This window comes from Parasteatoda tepidariorum, chromosome 7, assembly GCF_982258835.1.
Source record: "Parasteatoda tepidariorum strain Cologne lab strain chromosome 7, Ptep-v5.0, whole genome shotgun sequence".
Lineage (NCBI taxonomy): Eukaryota > Metazoa > Arthropoda > Arachnida > Araneae > Theridiidae > Parasteatoda > Parasteatoda tepidariorum.
In genome coordinates this window covers 84,270,596-84,291,884 of record NC_141761.1, presented here as the reverse complement: position 1 = coordinate 84,291,884, position 21,289 = coordinate 84,270,596, and the positions used below count along the sequence as shown (strand labels likewise).

Sequence of the window (21,289 nt, the reverse complement as noted above, 5' to 3'; positions counted from 1 at the left end):
GATTTGCCCGAAATGGATTTGCACATGGAAAAATTAACAAAGAAAAAATTTTAGTAGATAATTTTAGCCACGGATTTGCCCGAAATGGATTTGCACATGGAAAAACTGTATAGATTAACAAAGGAAATTATTTAGTAAAGGAATTTTTAGTAAAGGAATTTGAACTTATGGAAATGAAACTTATTGTTTTTCTTAACTTTTTTAGTGTTTTCTTGTATTTATTTATTTATTATTATATATATATATATATATATATATATATATATAAAGAAGTTAGGTAATTTTTATTAGTGAACATATTGTAAGATATTTTTATACTAGCCACATTTGGGAAGAGGCAAAATCCCCTTTCGAAATTATCTTGTACAATACATAAACGTTAACGTTAATCAAGTCAAATGCACAGCACAACAGTATTTAAATATTTTAATACTTCAAACCCAACTCCAATCCTAACAGCATAATTAGTTTTAAACAATATGTTAACCAAATTTTTTTCACCTTTCAGCTGTTGCCCCAGTTGAAAGTTCTTTGATTACAATTTTAACAAAATAGTTAACACAGAGGAAAAGTCTCTGGAAAAAGGTACAGGTTTTTATATAGTAAACATTTCTATATGATAAGCTACTTGTTGAAATTTTTTTTCTCCCAAAAACAAATTTTATTTTACCAGTTATTTGAAATTCTATTTTAGCATTAGTAGTATTAGCAATAGAAAGAAAATAGTTGTCAAGCCACTTTTCTTGAATTCTACTGTGAAGCACTTACGTTGTTTAAAATTTACTTTGAGACGCTATACAGCACTATAGTGTTGCCAATATATAGAGAAATACACTAGTTTATGGTGCCGCATAAGAAAAATATTTATAAATAGTACTCACCTGAAATGAGTTTGTGTTAAAAAGAGGGAACGATATTATTATAATTTTGCTACAAGAGGGAACTTTAGTATTCCATCAAAACTATACAATTATTAAGTAAAAAGAAAGTTTTACCACAACAATAACATTTTATTGTAAAATATATATGGTTGTTGTTGCTTATCCTCTTCTGGCCGGACGAAGTCAGACCAGATCTACGAACCCGTTGACCTGAAAGAAATCGAAAACCAACAGAGGAGTAGAATAAATTTTCATCTTAAATAAATAAAATAAAAATAAAAATTACGAAACCAAAATTTTGCAACAAAATAAGAGAGGAACTAATGATAAAGTTTATAAAATTTTTATTTGCTTACATACCAGAATAAGTCTTAAATAAGAAATTCACTAATATTGTAATCTGCAGATATTGTTGCAATATCAAATTTTCTATTTTGGGCAGAAATATTTAAATATAACAACACACAGTGACAACAACCTTTGCCATCAAGTTTAAAATCTTTTCAGATAAACTTAACTACCATTTGCAATTAATGTAAAATAATGGTGTGCACAAAGATGTTTCACATAAAGTTAAATCTCCCTGCCGTAACTATTAAGTTGTTTTTGTCAGAAATGTTTCAAATCAAACTTTTAAAATAAGTTCAAATATTAACCCGAAAGTTTAAGATGACACAGGTTAGTTAATAGTTTACTTATTTCAGTCTTTTTTTTTTTTTTTTTTAAATTGTTAAAAGTTAGATTTAGTAGTATATTTCTAAAAAGAAAAAGTACATAAAACAACAGTAATTAATAAGTGTTTCAGAAATTTTCAAGTTAGTGTTATAAAAAATAAATATTTAGATTACATATAGATCAACAATTCGCGATCGCAACGAACTATAGGGGGCGTTGTTGTATGAGACTAATACCTGCGATTTCTATATGAACAGTCATTCAGTTACTCTAGAGACGTCGTTAATGTAGCACGTAGCATTGCAACGTTCCTTCTTTATTGTGGCTAATTAAATTTAAAAAAGAAAAATGCTTGATATTCTTTCTTATGGAAACGAAAACAAAATGGTATCTCTTTTTATTAGAGAAAGAATATCCAAAACTCATCGGAAAAATATTTGTACATTAACAGAAAAAAATATGTATATTCTTATAAGAGTTAAAACCTAATGCCCGAGAAATAGTTTTACTAAATTTAATGATATAACATGAAAGGCCCATTTAAACTTCACATTCTATAGTTTTAAGAATCCTATTACTTCAAAAATTAAAATGAACAAAAAGTATACGTAAGCCTCATAATTTTATGAAATTTAATTTTGTAAACAAAGTTTTTTGACAACAATTTTTATCAAAAAATTTCAAGTTTCAATAAAAATCATTATTTAGAAACTAAGAAACGTAAAATAAAGAATGCTGACGAAACAAAAACAAAAAAACAATTCTTTTTTGTCGCCATTTTTAGTGCTACAAAAATTCGTCTTTGGGATTTGCCAAAAACAAAACAAGATGCAATTTTACTTTTTCAGGAGGGAAATATTTTACCGAAAAAACGAAAATGTACCAATTCCCACAACATAAAACTTTATCTTGGTAAACGTACGTTTTGGAAATGTTATTTCATTTGGAATCTTATTTATCAGAGTTCATATGGCGATATGATTGTTTTGAATCTATGCTGAACTCTATATCGGCTCATTTTCCACCGAAATGCGATTGACTATTTTGATTTTAAATAAAGTGTTTTATTTTATGAATTGTCGCAAAAATTTTAAGTGTAGATTAGCGGCACTTAAAAACCGCCAAATCTGTAGCGGCGGTGGCGTTAATACGTAAGTACCGAATTTTTATTCCATACTTTTCTGAATCATATTACTTCAAGCATTGGAATATACAAGAAGTATACATAAACACATGATGTTATACCATTTAATTTTTCAAAAAAAGTATTTTGAGAACAATTTTTATCAAAAAATTATAAACTGAAAAACGGAAAATAAAGAATTCTTAGGATTAAAAAACGATTTTAAGAATTCTTTAAATTGAAATAAAAACTTTCATATTGTTTCTTTTTTTATTATTCTTATAGTTCTTAATCAGACGTAAAAAACCATTCTGTAGAGAACCATCATCAAATGAAAAAAAAAAATTTACAAGCAAATTTTTTATTGTAAAAATCATTGCACTTACCTGATTTATAATTCCCGGAGAATTCCAAAATGATAAGTTCCTTGTTTGAAAACTTTATTCTCAAATAATAGATACATAGTTTATCCCTTCATTACTTTTAGATAACATATTACACAGCAAAATTTTATAATATATATGAATTTGAATATGTAGCTAAAAACAGAATAGCTGAATTCTATTGGAACTTATTCTTTCAAAACTAAAAAAACTTACCAAGAAAACGATTAAAATTAATTAAGAATCAGCACAAATGGCACTATTTCAAGCAACTTGGATAATTTTTTATTGTTGTTTTCCGAATTATGTGAATACAGAAATATATACTATTCTATAACGAAGAAGAATATGCTATAACTATTACAATTCTGTATGTTCTGAATTCATATTTATTCACTGGAATGACGAAAGCAATGTTGACTTCACTTTAATTCGTAATGAATTGAAGACAGAAGAAATGCATTTTACCTTAAAACACACATCTGTAACAGTATCCGAAATCGGAAGTCATCAGTTGCAAGTTTGTTGATAATAGAAATTAAAAATTATTGAGGAATTTTTCTTCAAATGTTTGGCGTGTTCTGTTCCTGAAAGATTTACTAATATTCTGGAGATTTTTTTCAGGATCTTTTCCTTAGGAAAATTTTGTTTCTTATTTGCTGCTAAAAAATGGCGTCTGATTCTGTCAATGATTTCGATGGAACTAAATGAAAACGTGATAAATTAATGTCTGATATTTACATGATCCCGCTAGACGGCGTACACGAACATTGCGATCACGAATCATTGAATTAAAAAAAAATTATCATTAAGAAATAGAAAGCCTGAAACAAAAAAGTAATGAACTAATAAGAAATGTAAATGGAAGTCGTTTTTTTTTTAAATTTTAAACAGAACCAAAAATTAAATTAAAAATTTACCAATAAGATATAAAATCTTCGTACTGTTGAAAATTATCATGTCATAATATAATACTAGAATGTTTATTATATTGTGATTTTCAGAATTCATTTTAGTTCAAATTTATGAAAGAAATATAAATATTAAAAACCTTTGGCATTAAAAGCCTCGTTGTAATAACACAGGCCAATCAACGGCCTTTGTCATTGGGTTCTATTTAAGATTCCTTCACACAAACTAAACTTTTATTTAATATCATTCGTTATTAATCTAAAACATTGATTTGCATGTGTGCTGATCAGGACAGATTTTCATATCATCACTACTATGTTGTGGTGATCAGAAACGATTTAATATAATGAAAAGAAATACAAATACAATACAAATTATAAGTTCAAGACATTGAAGGCCTAGTCTTAACAACATAGGTCAGTCAAAGGCTAGTTTAATAGGGTTTATATATGAAATCCCTGTAATGAAACTCATATTAAGTATAATACAGTAAAAACTAAAAGCATAATTTGTTATTAAGCTAGCATAATATTCATCGTTCCAGGCCTGTTATGATGATATGGAATATAGAAAGGATATAAGAAAAATTTACAACACAAAAGAAATTTATTTAACATAAGAAAAATTTACAACACAAAAGAAATTTATTTAACAATCAAATATTGTTTGGATTTATTTATCTTGAAAACAATATACATTGGACGAAAATGTTTAAGTGAAAATGTAACGACTACAAAAATATATAAACACGAACTTTTCCATATGAAGCAATAAATCTTTTTACTGATTTTAAAATTCTATCACAATTACAAATTTGACAATAAGGCTTTGGATAGTTGTTTGATTTATCAAACTTTTACAGTAACAAAACGATATGTTTATTGTACAAAATCACAAGTCTAAATTCTGTCTATGTGAATCTGTCATGTAAAACTAATCGTCACACGAATCGAAATTTAGATGAATTCTTACTCTTGAAAACAAACGCAAACAAATACCAGAAATAAAACTTTTATGAATGATGCCCATTGCAATAAACAACGTCAAGACGATTCATCTACAGAAAACATTTCCAATAATAATTATTATATTTCAGCTTAATACAAGAATTCAATGATAAAACAAGTTTTTGACACAAATTTATAATAAATCGATTCAAAAATACAGCAAAATTAAGGCGATCTCAGAAGCGGTATGGATGGTGTTTCCATTAGAAATGTAAACAATAACAATCTCGAGCTTAATGCCTGCTCTAGTTCCGGTTAGAAAGTTTGCAGCTGCTTACTACATGTTATTCTGCGAGGCGATATTTTCAAACGGATAATTTTTATTTCAATAAAAGAAATAAGTTTGATAATTTCTGAGCTCAAATCTGCCGTATTTCATAAGATATTAATGTTATTATGAAACTCTGGTGAGTTTGAAGCGAAAATTTGTTTTAGTTTTTTAGAGATATATGTTAAAAAAGATGACATGGTTGCTAGATTTTGAATAACTCGCTTTTTTGGCAGTCTTGATTTGGCCTCTTTCCCTAAGTTTATTACTGTTTGTTCTTGTTGCAAGCTGTTTACCATCTTACGTTAGAGTTAACACTTTTAGCATTGTGAACACAAGTATTGTTAGCATTGTAAACGCAAAGTAATAAGTAATCAAATACATTGTTTGCAAGAATCTCAAAACACAATGATGCCAAATGGCTTTAAAATACAACGGAAACAGTAACCCGGAAATTTAGGCGACACCGAGCTTGTAGAGTTCCCTAGTGTAGAAAACACCATCCATAATAAATTTTGTAAACAAATAAGGGTAATGACGTCATGCGAACTGACCAAACCGACCAGAGACCTGGTGCACTTCGTGCATAACTGGTGACACCAGTTTGAATAAAGGAACGATCGGTGCAGTGCACTGGTGTAACTAGTTTCAATATTGGATCGGTCGGTGCGGCAAACCGGTGTAACCAGTGTCACCAGTGCGAATATTGGAACGGGCCCTAAGATTTTCTCGGTATTTTCCTTATGAACAAAATGTCAACAGATAAATTAATTTGAAGGACAATTATAATTTTTTATTGGTCACATTTATCAGTCATAAAAATATTTGAGTGATTTTATTAACTTCTTAAAAATTTAGTGTTTAGTATAGTATGTATTATGGTATGATGACCAAACTTGTTTTTGACAAAATAAAATGATTTTGTCATAATGTAATTTTTTTCTCTTTGTTTCATAGTTTTGTTTAATTTTAGTTTACTTATTTTTCTTACGTTCACTTTCTGAAAAATCAACTCGAAGTTAAACCACAATTCCGCTACCTTGAACATTAATACTGTGCAAGTTCGTAGCAACCTTAATAATGTGTTAAATTCACCGATACTTTCGTTCAAATTGAAACCTATAGTTCCATACTTTTACATGATTCGCAATGAATTTCAGCATTTTATGCGCATTCATTAGTTGTTTCTTTTCCAAACAAAATTTTTTTTTTAAAAAAAGCATTAATTATCAAACCTTGTTACCTATTTAAAATATTAATAGGAAATCATCGAAAATAAGTTTTCTTTCAAATATCAAATTATCTTCTGATTAATCGATCCTTAAAAAATATTCATGTCTAGTTTTATTTTACTTAAAGCGTATAGTCAATTCTGAGGCTTTTTAAAACTCTTTTGTAGTTAATACCTATGCCCTGAATACGTAGCTTCTAGGTGATCCAGGGCTTTAGTTAAAACATAAGAGGTTTTTAACATCTTTTTTTCGTTTGTACGCACATATATTTTATCTAAAATTGTATGATTCTTGTATTCTAAGTACATCTGTGGTGAAACTACCACTATAAATATTAAAAGCCAATTCCACAGTATATAAAACATGTTAACTAGTTTCCATCTTGAGGTACCTTTTGATGGATGAAGGTTGACATGGTCTATTAAGTCTTACGGACGTCTGCTTCTGGTTGTTAATGGCAACCAGAACAAGACCTAACCGCACCGATAGTTCCTAAATTACGGTGCGAACTAAGGTCACGTGACTAGCTCGCTTACACCAGTGTCACCTGTGCGAATATTGGAACGCGACCTTATAAACTAGACATTCTCCAGACAGCCTTTTAAGATTATTTGTTTTGCTTTTCAAAGCCGCAAATCAAAGTGCTGAATGTTGTAAATAGATGATGCCACACGCCAAGGACGTCTCTGACGGCAAGGACGGCAGAATAGGGAAATGTTTAGGATAAGTCTTGGTGACGGACAGAATAAATTACGTAAGTTTGGAACTCATTATTTAATTGTTTATTGTGTGATTATAATCATTTTAGAGCAATACTAGCCATCTTCCTGATATTTTATTTGCATAATGTTGGTAATATTAATTAAAGTTTGTGTACAAAATATTACAAAAGTAAGAAATTTTACAACTAGGACTTCAATGAATTTTTTTTTGTTCTTGATATAATTTAAAAAAAAACAAATATTAATACATTAAAAGTTTTTTGCGGATAAGTTATTATTTTTTTCTTGCCTTTTTTTAAATTATAAAAACAATGTTTTGTTATAGAATAAAATAGTTCTAATAATTTTATGAAACAATAACGTAGAGAGCGCAAAATGAAAAATGGGACAATTTAATAACTTTTAGTCTAATGATTGAACTATCACAACTACGATGAAATCTTTATGGTTCGTAGATCTAACTTTATATATGCTAATTAATTTTATCAGACGATTTTTAAGTAACAAAATCAGACGCAAAAACATACTTTTTTCTGAATAAACCTATTTTTTATACAATGAATTTGGATTCTAGTCCCTCAAAATGTGGGGGAAAGACGCATTTAAGAAACTATGTAGTCAAGTTTTAATGAAGCTAAAAAACGAGGACTAATTTTGTATTTCTTAATGTTTATTTCGCTTCTCTCTAATTTTGTCCTTTTTCTGAAACTATTTTTTCGAATCGAAATATTTTTATAGCATAAAACAGTTCGTTTTTTTTAAAGATAGTTTAGTGTATAAAATTTTTGATAAATTTTAGTAATAATCTAAGAAATTTTGAATTCTAAGATTTACAAGTTTTTATCTTATTTTAAAACAAGTAATTTTTAGTAACAAAAATTCCAATATTAGAATGAAATTGGTCTATTAATTTTTTGCGTCGATCTATCTATAAATAAGCTAGTTTCATAATTGCGCGCAATGAATTTTAGTTTAGCTTAAATAGTTCTTGAGACTTATCGAGCCACGCAAAAAGAAATATAAACGTTAGGAACAAACTTTTGTGCATTCTTTCGGCAAAATTTTTTGGGCCACTTTTTTCAGACTTCAAGTATTCTTCCCAGTATTGAAGATCAAAAATCCAATTTAATTCCAACAATTAAACAATAATAAATAAATAAATAAAATAAAATAAAGAGAAAGAGAGAGTTTTCAGAAAGTACATTTTTGTGTGTGATACTGCATAGATAAAATATATCGTTTTATCGTTTGTGTAAAATATATTGTCTTTATATTTTAAAATATCGTCTGTACAAATTAATCACTATGAATGAAGGTTAAATCTTGTTTTGAGAAAACTGGATTGTTTTGTCAAAGGTCATTAAAAAGTCCCGTTTTTTATTTTATGCTCCTTACAAGATTTTCCTGGTGAAACAAATATTTTTGTGCAGGAAATTTTTTTACCCCATTGCCATATGCGGGCTTGCTTTACACACATACAAGGCCGGATTAACGATTAAGCATACGAAGTACATGCGTAGGGCACCAGAGGTAAGGGGGGGCAGTATGAAGCATTAATGAAAAAAGAAATTTCTACCATTATATTTTATACATAATTATTTACATATTTTAATTCGATTTTTAAGTTCTTACATGGTTTTAACTAAATTGATATTGTGTTATAATTTATTTCAAATACGCGGACACGAAAAAGAAAGTTGTGTTTTCGCGGTATTCCATCACTAAATGACCAATGCTTTTTCCTAACAGACTACCTATATAGCAGGGCTAAAGAGAATAGAAGGGCTGGTTTACTCCTTTGAAGAAACTCTTGCCGCGCCAATCCTCCGATTTTCTCTAGTGACGTCACTTTGGCGCAAAGCTCGCACTTTTACTTCGCACCTTGTTAGCTCTAACTAATATCGGAGCATTTTTTTTGTGACATATTCTAAGACATTTGTTATTTTCTATAATGACTTTCCTCAGTTTTTGCAGTGAATTTACAAAAATTTAAAACTATTATCGAAATGCCAGTTTGCACGATTGCAACTTGCAAAAATTCTGATAAAAAAAACAAAAGGAAAAACGTGTTCCTTAAAGTAAATGAACAACTATGTAAAGAATGGATTCCGAAATTACACAGTTAATATAAAACAGCAATATGTTTATTCTATCGTTAAGAACTTTTATAAAAATTCATTATCTAAATAGAAACCGCCTCGTTACTTCACAAAGAAAGGCAGGTGAAAAAAATTAAAAAATAGATAAAGTCAAGGAAAATTAAGATGCAAATAAAAAGTATAAATAAAATATATAGTATATAGTTGAAATTCTCCTAATTTCATAACATATTTTTAATGTGGTTATTCTAAATATTTATGTTTTGTTTAAAAATTATATTCTCTTAAATTTAGCCCTGCTACATAGTCCGTGAATAGCTGGAACCTGAAATACAAAACTAGAGCTGGGAAGAAGCTTTGTGTAAACAAGTGTAACAAATTGACGTCTATGAAAAATTTCGGGGACCTCTAAATACCCCCCATACTTTTTTTTTCAGTCAAAAATACTTTTCTAAATAAGGAAGATAAGATAAGATAAGATAGAAACATATAAATTTTCCTTCGATGTGGAAACTTCTGTTACTGAAAAGTAGGAGGACAAATAAAAGAAAGTTTCCTTGACTGGCATATTTTTAAAAACCGATTACGTGATTAGGAGCTACATCAATTTTCTCATTTTCCGCGTACACTTTTAAAATTTAAACAGATTTTAGAGTGCGACTCGATCTTGACTGAGTGTTTGTTTTATGTCATGTTCGAGGAGACTTAGCTTAATTTGAAAAGCATTCGTCTTTTTTAAGATTTAATAATTCCACGAGGCTATAAAAAGAAACACGAATTCCCCAGAGATTCTTTGAGGACTTCACGGCTGACGTAAAAAGTAACAATTTAATTTTATTAATTTAGTTTCAACTTGTGTTTCCCCTTTGCATTTATAGATTATTGAAAATGTTCTAACAACTTAATGGGATATTATATTTATCACGATCACTTTAATTAATTGATTTTGAATAGAATATTTCGGATGAAAATGACGTATACTTGTCAATAGAAAAATTTAATTCGATTCAAAATTTATGTGGGAAAAGTGGACATATTTTGTAATGTAATATGACTTTAATTTATTTTAGACTAAATTAATAATTTGTTTATAAGGGGTGTCGGGTGTTCTAATTCAGTTCACATTAAAATGGCCAAATTTGATATGTTGTACGCAAAATAAAAAAGGGAAAGTTCAGAATAACTTTTGATCTAATCTAATGATCGGATTTTCGCTTACTCACCCTCAATAGTTCAAAGACTTAACCTTAAATATAAATCGTTCAAATTAGTGCTGATGATGCTTTAAGTTATGATATCAGACTCAAAAAAGTACTTTCTCAGATAAAAATATATTTTTACAAATTTTTTTAGATAGTTTTGGTATTCTCACTTTTGAAATAGGGGGGAGGGTGGCCGAAATCTGGAAAATATCGCTCATGGGCTGCAATAGCGGCGCAACTCAAAAAATCATGTTTTGAGATAAATGGGTTTTAAGTTTTCATTGATAAAGTAAATGAAATGCACAAGAAATGCTTTAGTTTGCTTAAACGAAGATTACCTTTAAGTTGACAATGAATTCTGCTAGTATTGCTGTTGAAAAGAATGTGTATTTTCATATTTGCACCTGTTCTTAGTCCAAAACATGTGTTTTGTGCCACTATTGCAGCTAATGAGCAATATGGTCCCAGTAATTTATACAGGAGAGCGATTAAAAGTTTAGACCAATTCATGTTAATTTCACTTTTTTCGTATTTCGTCATATCTCTGGAAATTGCTAAGCAAATCAAAAAGCTTTTGCGCACAATTTTAAAATTCCTTTATCCAAATATAATTTTATGTAAAATAATAATTATTATAATATACTAGTGAGCTGCGCCCCCTGCTCGCTAACGCTCGCCAACCCCCGAAAATAGCTACGCAATCTTATATGGTTTGCTTCGCAAACCTAGCTCGCTTCTCTCGCTATTAACTTGGGTACATTGCAAATGCACAAAATTCTAAGAATTCAAAACAATCATTCAAATCCATATAAAAACTTTTTTTAAAAAAAAAAATTACATCTTTTTAGTAAATACTAAGTCATTAAAATAAATCTGAATTCAAATAAATGACATGTAATTCGTTAAACCTATTAGAAATGTGCTATAGTATAATTTGTGATATAAATCAAAAATCGTCAAATAAATTCGTAATATATAAATTCGTGAAAGAAATCGCTTTCGACAAAATACTAAAATAGATATCCATCGACAAAGACTACTCACTTCTGCCTAGCTTAATAGTATGAGGTTGACGCACGCAGTTGATGCTCTCTGGTTATTTCAGTTTCCGTTTTTAAAAGCGCTATATGTTGAGCCACCTCAACTAGATTTGGCATGTGACATTTTTTAGCGGCTATCATTGGTCGATTCGCCGTGTAAGAGAAATAGTAACGTAAACAAAGCAAAGCAAGCGTTGCCACCGTCGGAAAAGAAATACAGCCAAAATTTCGGAGCCACGTAAGAGAATTATAAATATTAGATTTTATCTACTGAAGTGAAATTGAATTGTAAGGTATTATATTGTTAAGTATGTAATTTTAAACATAAACTTGTATACGTTACAACAGAAAAATGTTTTGACAACTTTTAGATAAAATAATTAATAATTAAAAAAATTTTTTTAATGAAAATATCTTTAGATTAACGAATTTTATAATTGTGTACAAAACCCTTTTGATTCGCTTAAAAATTGCTCGTGATTTAGAGAAATGTGCAAAAAGTGAAATTAACATTAAAAGTTCTGAACTTTCGACTGCCTCCTGCCTAAACTATTGCGACCATATTTTCCAGATTGTGGCCAGCTGACATTCATATTTTGAGTATCAGAACTCCAAATATGAGGGAATAAAATATATTTTTTCAAAGAAAGTACGTTTTTGTGTCGGATTTTGTAACTTAGTATATCATTAAAACATCGCCTGCATTAATTAATTGGCCCATTTAAGATTTGACTTTTCAACCCATTAAGATTGAGTCCTAGTGTGGGAAGATTCGATTATTTAATGAAAATTTGTTGGGGGGTGTTCACTTTTTTATTTTGCGCACACCCTTTTTCAGAATATATTGTATAAATTTTCAAAATCTTTTTTTTTCCTTCATGTAATAGGGCGTGATTTTATAAGTTTTTATAATTAAAAAATTATTGAATTTATTTGTTGTATTTTTTGTTTATTTTCATGATTTAGTTTTTAATTAAAATTCCTTGAAAAAAAGAGTTCAAATTCTACATTATTTTTAAAGTAAAAATATGCAGTGAAGCGATATTTTGAGTATAATAAAAACCAGTTTAGTATAAATTGAAAAAGGTTGCTCAAAGTGAGCTAGTTTAACAAACTGATAATTAGTCCATATTTTAATAACTCTCAGTTTAATAACTTTATATGTTAATAACTTTTTAAATTGCTTTAATAGTAATGCTTTCTGAAGTCCTATGCTTCGTTTAAATAAAAAGCATTGGAAACAGATTAAAAAATAGCTGTAATACTGAATAGTGGAGTTCATTGTTAAAATGAAAATTAATAAACAGTTTTAGTTAAATATATAAAACAGTCATATGATAAGTGCATTAGCTTATGTATTAAAACCACAATTGAAAATTATAATTGAAAAAAATATAACTTGTCAAAAAAATATTAGATTATTTATTCATATCAAAGATACTGAAGACTGTTAAAAATACTAGTTAATTGATTAAGTTATTTGGCCAGTATCAGTGCAAAGTTCGATATTTTTTTTTACGTGAATATTAACTTGACACCCACGGAGAAAATATTTTTAGCAAAAATTTAAAAAGCATATTTGAAAATATTACATGGCACCAGGAAAGTTTAAATAAAAAATTAGGTTTCATTTTATAGAATCTAAGTGAAAAAAAATAGCCTGTGGGTCAGTAAATATTTTTAAAAATGAAATACCAGGAATGTCGAAATTATTTTAATTTTACTCTAAAATCGAAGAACACGTGATTAGCCTTGAAAAACTTTCAAAGAGTTAATTGAAAAATTTCGATTTCCATCAGATTCTCAGCAAAAAGTGTTAAATTTAGCAGTTATATAAATTTATTAATTTTTGTAAACTTACTTCAGTTTTATTTAAAAAAAATATTTTTTTTATTTATATTGATCTTCTTAATTACACTTAAGGAGTAAAAATGTTACTCAAAAATGTAAGTGCTTAGGGCCTCTGAGGTTCTTAATCTGGCTCTGCAAGGTTTGTCTGTTTTCAATGTAATGGCTCAAGAATCCAAGACACAGCGAAGAACAGAAAGAACAAATTAAACATGCACAACATACGAACAAAAATACATTTTGGGTTTTGATGGGATTCGAACCCAATCTTTCCACGTTTTAAAACATTTGGTGAGAGCTGCTCTATATCGAAGGTAACAAAATCCCCGCCGACCGGCCTGTGTAAGGGGCAGGGAACTGTCCTTGCATCAGAAAAGTCCTGGTTTCGAATCCCGGGCAAGGCATGGATGTTTCTTTCTCTTTCTGTGTGTTCTATGTCCTTTCTCCTTTGTGTGTGAATGTGACTCGCCCTATAAATGGCTGTGGTTGTGTGAATGGCGTGGCAGAAGTCGAATTCCTGGCCATAGATAGCGCCACTAAAAAACAGGAACAATCGCAACTGCCTAAACAGGCATACGACAAAAAAAAAAAAAAAAAAAAAAAAAAAATCCCTACATTTCTTTAAGGGAATTGATTGATTGATTTTATCAGTTTTTTTTTAAGAGAATTATTGATTAAATGTTTATGAAATTAGAAACTATGAAATTGATACAATTGCTTCACAACGTTATGCCACAAGATTCTTATATGCTGAATAATATTTTCATTAATATTGCATAATCCTTTCCTTTGGATCAATATGCTTGATTGGTTTCTTTGATTTGGTAAGTTTTTATTAACCGCTTAAATTAAAAAAAAAAAATGCTTATTTTGAGAAAACAAGTTAATCGGCATAGATGCTGTGGGTGTCAATTAAAATGCTACGTTTCTTTTCGAATTTTTTTTTTAGGTTTGTTAAAATTGTATCTGGCGGGCTTAAAAATTTGTAAAAAATCGTAGTATGTCTTCTGAAAATTTTAGAAATCTCCTTTGCAGATGATATTATTTTTTCAAACAATCAAATTGGTATGCAATTATAAACAATTTGATTATTAATTATTTATTAATGATTTTAATTATTTATGAATAATTTAAAATATTTCTTAATAATTTTAATTATTTATTGATAATTTTAATTATTTATTAATAATTTTAATATTAATTAATGACTTTTCTTCCTGTTGCTCATTAACATAAAGTTCAAGATAAATTAATTTTAAGTTTGAGTTTCAGTACTTTAACTGCCTGTCTGATTCTCTTTTCACATTGTAGTTTATTGTAAAAAAAGAAATATTGAATTGGCAAATATTGACCAACAAAAATGGAAGAACAATCTCCTATCACGTCCCAAGACAATGACAGTGAAATAACTTATAAGGATTTCTTGCCTGCAAATGATGGGCAAGTTAAGCCACATTATGAAAGTTTCAGGTTGGTTTTATTTTATCTTATAATACTGTATTCAAAACAATAATCAAAAATCAAATGAGACCCTAATGAAAAAAAAAGAGTTATAAAGGAACAGTTGACTTAAAATTTTGTAAGTCTTAAAGAGTAATCATATGAATTATTTTTCCTATTGCTAATTTTATGAAAGTTTAAAAGAGTTTGAGGTTGGTTTTATTTGATGTCATCTTTTATTATTAAATTCAGCACACTAATTAAGAAGTAATAAAAGATATCTTGTTAGTCCTGAAGTAATAATGAAGTAAATACAGTAATAATAATGAAAATAAAATAAAATTATTTACACACAAATTTTTAAAAAAAAAAATAACTTCTCTATTCCCTTTAACCGAAATATTTATTTTTTTGAATCAAGTTATGATAAGAAAAAGGAAGATAATATGAAACTAAAATAAAAATTTGTAAAAAAAATAAGTAAATATTGTTTTACGTGAAGCTTGTAAGTTCGACAACTGTGCACAGCAACACTGTAAAACAGAAAGCAATTAATTTAACTTAAAAATATAAATATATTTTCCTACCTTTAACGTTCCACAAACTAATTTATTGCTTAAAACACTGCGAGGAAATAAATTACATTTTAGAAACTTACTATGTTTGACTTTAGAAAATACAAGTATGAATTAAACTATTATTTTGATATGGATTAATGATAATTTTCATTAAAATAAACTGTAAGTTACCATTTTCATTTTTCAGTAATTTTTATGATAAAAGTATGGTGGACTTAAAGGCCCACGGAAAATGATTCAACAGGAATAAAGACGGGAAATGATTACAGATTGTGCTTCAGAAATTTCAGACACTTTTGGTACAATGTACGTTTTTAAGCTAGTCAGTCAAAATTTCTACCTAAAAGCCAACAGAGAGCAACGAATCATTCAGGTTCTTTTTTTTTTTCTCAAGTCAGCATTGCAACCATAAGTCATTAAGATTGAAAGGAAAAATGTTATAAATGGAATTTTTCCAAAGTTTAGGATTTTGGAACGGAAAAGAGAAAAGGTACGTCATCTGATCGTTTTGCTTTCCTAATGTTCTAAATTATTTTCGTTAAAAGAGAAACAGATGTTACCTCAATAATCTTTTTCTTCCATGATGCCATAATTCTCAACGGTGCACACTCCCATGGGGGTAAAAGTATGCAGTTAGTGACTTAGATGACATCATATCGAACCATGCCAAACAGAATATCAATGGTCGCAGTCATTTTCTCATTTCTGTATGAAACTACGTTTAACATGGGGTTTCAAAGCTCTTTCGCGAATTAAAACAAAAAAGCCAGAGTTTAAGTGCCTTACACTTGAAACAAAGCTATAATTTTTAACTATATATACTATCTAGATGTGAAGAATAGTTCAGCCCTAGATAAGAATTATCAAATACGCTGCCTTTTTCTCAGTTTTTTTCCGAATTTTTATGAGCCCAGATAAAACAGCATTGGAATAAGTTTGAAAATGTTAAAAAATTAGAACGCAAATGCTTTTGCTTTTCATTTCCTCAAAACGAAATTTTATCCATTGCAGATTTTACCCAAGTATTACGTTCTCGTATGAAAGTATTACGCTTCCTATAAATTTTTTTTTCATCCTTTGAAGTAATCTTTCTTTCTTTTTTTTTTCTTCATCAACTTTGTTATTGTCAAAAATGGTATCAATAATCTGGATTACTATCAAAGACCAGTCATAGTTCTTGAATGCTGAGACGTGAAAGTTTATGTCGTGGAAATGCTTTTATATTCTTTTCTATATTCGCTGGATAGGACACGTTTTAACAACAGCCTAAGAGTTGATAAATGGAGATAGCGCTTGATCAATCAGTATTTTTTAAGAGATTTAAATAAAAAATGAAAAAATAAAATATTTTTCTGCATTTACAAAACTTCCACATTAAATGGTTCAGTAAATATTCCCAAAAAATTTCAAGCTAATTGCAGACTTTCTATCCGGGAAAAATTAATAAATTTTCAATCAAAGGATAATCTTGAAGAATTCGAGAAAATTTTTTGAAAAGAAATAAAAATTTTAAATTTATTTCTTCTATTTTTCACTTTATTATAAAATAAATTACAGCTTTAAATGTAAAAGTACTTTGATTAAAATGTGAAGAAGAGCTTCTAGTTAGATATTTAAATCAACTGCCCCTTATATGGTGGTGAAAGACTCACAAACAAGAATAAAGTATGCAATATTTGGTAAATTAATAACTGCAAAATTATTTGATGACTCACAAACAAGAATAAAGTATGCAACATTTGGTAAATTAATAACTGCAAAAAGTATTTGATGACCCACAAACAAGAATAAAGTATGTAACATTTGGTAAATTAATAACTGCAAGATTATTTGATACTTTGAATTTTTTGCTTTAAATAGTTTTACGAAAGGTATTCTATTCAAGAAAATTGAATGAGCTTAGGAGAAAAAATCAATGGAAGTAGAATCTCATTCAAGTTTGCTGACACATTTTTGTAAAATTGACTTTGAGCTATTACCAACATTTAAGATATGGTAGCAAATCACAGAAAAAAAAAAAGTGTTTATCGTACCTAAAATTAGTTTTTTGACTCAATTACGAAAACAGCAAATGATGTCCTGCATATTTTTGTGGCATTAATGCATGGTCTCAAAAATATGCAGATTTGTGCCAAATTATTTATTTCCCATTAATGACATTTAATTTCGCTTTATATTAACCCCTTCCTTCTCGCTCCCGTGAAAATGACGGGGTGAGGTATTGCTCTCTATTTCTCGCTCCCGGGAAATTTCCAGGATGGAGTGTTCAGTAGTAACGCGCCAGTAAGAATAAAACTAATTCATTTCTTTTGGCCGGAAAACATTTTATTTCTCATTTCACACACCAGATGGCAGTACCAGGATATTTTCAATGTAATTGTAGATAGTTAGTTTATTTTAAACTTGATGTCAGCACTAATCAAAAACGTGTATATGGCGAAATAGGCACTTTTATGACCGTTTTCTTGAAAATTAACGGATTTATTAAGAGGTTAACCTATAGCAGTCCGGCGTTACTCATTTACAAGCGTTATAGTTACTGGAATGACATACAAGGATTGTACGTCACGTCCCTTGCAAATCAAGCTGAATTTTTAATACAGTTAGATTTTTTTAATTATGGAATAATATATATAAAAAACAGTTCATCTATTTCGTATTGATTGCAGAGATATAAATTAAAGAAGATGTAAGTTACTACAAAAAAAAAATCATGATAAATACACGATAAATAATACACTCAAGTTAAAAATTGTAATTTTTGATAATTTATACCTTAATAATTACTGTGATATAGACAAAATAAAATTTATACTTCGAAATCAGAATCTGAAAATATATTTGTGAAAAAAAAATAAAAGAGATACTTTGGGAAGCTTTCTTGTTTTTAGTTATTCAGTATAGTAAATGAATAAGTTTCTGAGGGAGTGAGCCAGTTTTAAAAATGATTTGAATAAGCAAATGAGTTAGAGATGGGAGTGAATTAGTTCGAGAGTATTTATGTAATATATATTTATAATAGACTGTTGTCTGAGCGAAGAATGGTAAAGCAAATGCCTTGTCGGTAAGTTTTTAACCACAAAAAAATTTTTTTCGACTATTTTTTTCCATTTTTTTATAAAAATACAGTAGAGAGCCGATTATCCGGACCAAAGTAAATCTAGATATCTAAAAATCCAAATAATTGTTGTTGTTACACATCCCCCTGGAGAAGGAAAGCCTAGACCAGGTCCAGAAGGCCCCGTCGTGTCAGTTCCCCATATATCTGCAGAAAGTCCCGATCAACCGGCATCTGCTTAAAAGAAGCGCCAAGGCAAAAAAGAAGGTGATCAGGACTAGCAGGTTGTGAGCAGGTCTTCTCCTCATTTTGAAACCTTAAGCACTTAAGATGGCCTCTACGAAATCTGGCCATGACCGATTGGAAAGGCCGAGGGCGGCTGCATGTTAATGATAGGTCAAATAATTGGACAACTTGAAGAAACAGTTATGAGAATGTTATTTAGTAACTTCTCTTTATACGTTTTGCAGTTTAAGACTGGTAATTGTAGGAGCAATTATAGTATACTAAAAATGGTGAGTTTAAAAAATTTAACTTTTGTAACATTTTATTTTTACGAAATTAACCGTCAAAATGTGTTTCAAGATAGAGAGCATTTCAAATCATGTTTCAGCTCCTTTTTCTAATTCTTGGATGGAAAAAAAGAAATTAGTTCCCGCTATCAGGAAAAATGTTAGCCTGGTTAAAACTTCTTGAGAAAGTCAAGTCCCAATCTGGACTGTCGAGATATTGATGATGATGAGTTCTCTTACAAGAAACTAATTGCCAGTTGCCACAGTGAGACTAAGAATGAACGAGAAATAATTTTAAAGGTGACAAATGGACAGAAAAAAGCCATTTTTTTTAACCTTTTCAGACATTCTGAAATTGAAGAAACAGTGATGCTATTTTTTTGCCGGGGGGGGGAGAAGGTGGGAAAAACTCATGATCCTTGAACTATCCGGATAATTGAACGATCCAGTAAATTGCCATTCGGTTAATAGGCACTCTACTGTGCATGCTATTCATTCTGGAAGAAAGAAAAAGCTTGGTAAGTATGCAAGGTATGTCTACAAATATACCTTTGTTTGTGTTTTTCAATTTTTGTATCAGTTATTCAAAATTGCAATTTTGTAACTTTTAAAAATTCAGAAATCAGCATATATGCACTTTCAGTTGACTGTATATGTATACTTTAGTTTTTTAAACTGACAAGCAGTTTGCACTCGTTGGATCAAAGGATAGACCATTCGCCTATCACTGAGGTGACCCAGGTTTTAATCACAGCGGAGGCAGGTAGATAAGAATTCTGCTCTCGACTCGCAGAGCCCGATCTTCTTGAAGCAGTGCCTTCTCTTGACCACTGCTGCCAACAATTATGCACAGTTTTGAGCATTCGCCTTCCAATGTGGTGAACCGGGTTCGAACCCCAGAGATGGCTGGTTGATACGAATTCCGACCCCGACTCGTACAGGCAACAGCGCTGACGTGAAATATTCTCAGTGGTAGAAGGATCATGGGTTAGAGTCCCCTTGCCGTCAGGCTAACAGTGGGTGGTTTTCCTCTCCATGTAAGGCAATTGCGGGATAGTTCCATCAAAAAGTCCTCCGTCAAGGCTAGCTTGCCTCAATGCTTGTTCTGTGAGCTATCTCGTCTTTTGTGTAGGGTTCAAAATTGCAAGATTACGGAGTAGAAAATTGGTTGTCGTAAACTCAGAATTAGGTTGGCTGTTCAACGCTGGTTATACACTAACAATTAAAAAAACAAATTTACATCCTTTTTAATAACATCCTTAGCTTATGCAGTTGTTTAATTATAAAATTAGTTAAATTATAGTTGTTTATGATATGAACATACCCCCACATGCATGTAAGTAAAATTGGCAATTCCTTACAATGTTATAACTGTTCAGGACCTTGATGAATCATGCCAATAATTGGTTGAAACTTAACACCCATTGGAAGGTAAGAACATGTGAAACTTTAGAGTTCACCTTCAACAATACTGTGGTTGATACATCAAAAATGGTCTATGTGAAAAACGCCTCACTCCGCCATATCATAGGACTCAGGTAAATATATATGTATTTTTTATTAAAATACTTTAAATTTTTTAATGTATGATGTAAAATTTGTTAAACTAGATGCTCCAAGACAAGCACTTCAAAAAGGCACATCTAATACTTTCAGGAAAATTACAATCACACTATTAGTGCCTTGAACAATAATATAGGAATTTTTTTAATTATTAATTTGGTAAAAAAATGAGCATTGTTTTTGTGAAACTTTATTATTGTGTATATATTGAGTAAATTCCCTCAGAATTTAGTTTAAAGGTTAAATTATTTAGTTTAAAGGTAGGCTTAAACAGAAAACAACATTTAACAGTTATAAACAGTGTGCTTGTATCTTTGTCTTTGTAACGTTAACCACGCCATCAAAACGTAAAGATATGAAGCATCGAAAAATAAATGCACAATTACTTCAAATCTTACTTACGGGGGGGGGGGCTTACTGAAGCTAACGCATGAGAGTGTAATCTATTGCTTCTAGTAAAGTTAAGCCATGCTATTGAGTAGGGTTGCGTAATACAAAACTTACACGACAGCTTGATTTAATTAGTGGTTTTAACTTGAATGGTAGGCCGGGATAGTCTGGTCGGTAGGGCGCTGGGCCCATGTCCGAGAGTTCGTGGGTTCGAACCCCGCCGGTCAAAGACTCCCCGTGTAGTAAAGTGACTGATGCACGTTACATCTGTCGAGTTGCAAAAGTCCACCATGTTCCCATAACAAATCAATACCTCTGGGGGTACTGGGTTGGAGATCGATCGTTCTCTGATTCAG

The 21,289-nt window shown here is 29.8% G+C and overlaps 1 protein-coding gene across 7 annotated transcripts in view; it reads left to right on the top strand.

Moving 5' to 3' along the window:
• The window catches only part of LOC107441698 (uncharacterized), a 109,005-nt gene that overhangs the window by 63,274 nt on the left and 24,442 nt on the right, over positions 1–21,289 (top strand). For 3 of the 7 annotated variants that reach the window (XM_016055049.4, XM_071183219.2, XM_071183220.2), the window contains exons 2-4: positions 7,111–7,235; positions 14,704–14,862; positions 20,360–20,518. In XM_016055049.4, coding sequence (XP_015910535.3) covers positions 14,753–14,862; positions 20,360–20,518 — 269 coding nt within the window. In that variant the 5' untranslated portion in view covers positions 7,111–7,235; positions 14,704–14,752. Of the gene's footprint in view, positions 1–7,110; positions 7,236–9,519; positions 10,123–14,703; positions 14,863–15,597; positions 15,717–20,359; positions 20,519–21,289 lie in introns of those variants that run through there. The other 4 variants (XM_071183222.2, XM_087168158.1, XM_071183223.2 and 1 more) reach the window with 4 other exon arrangements.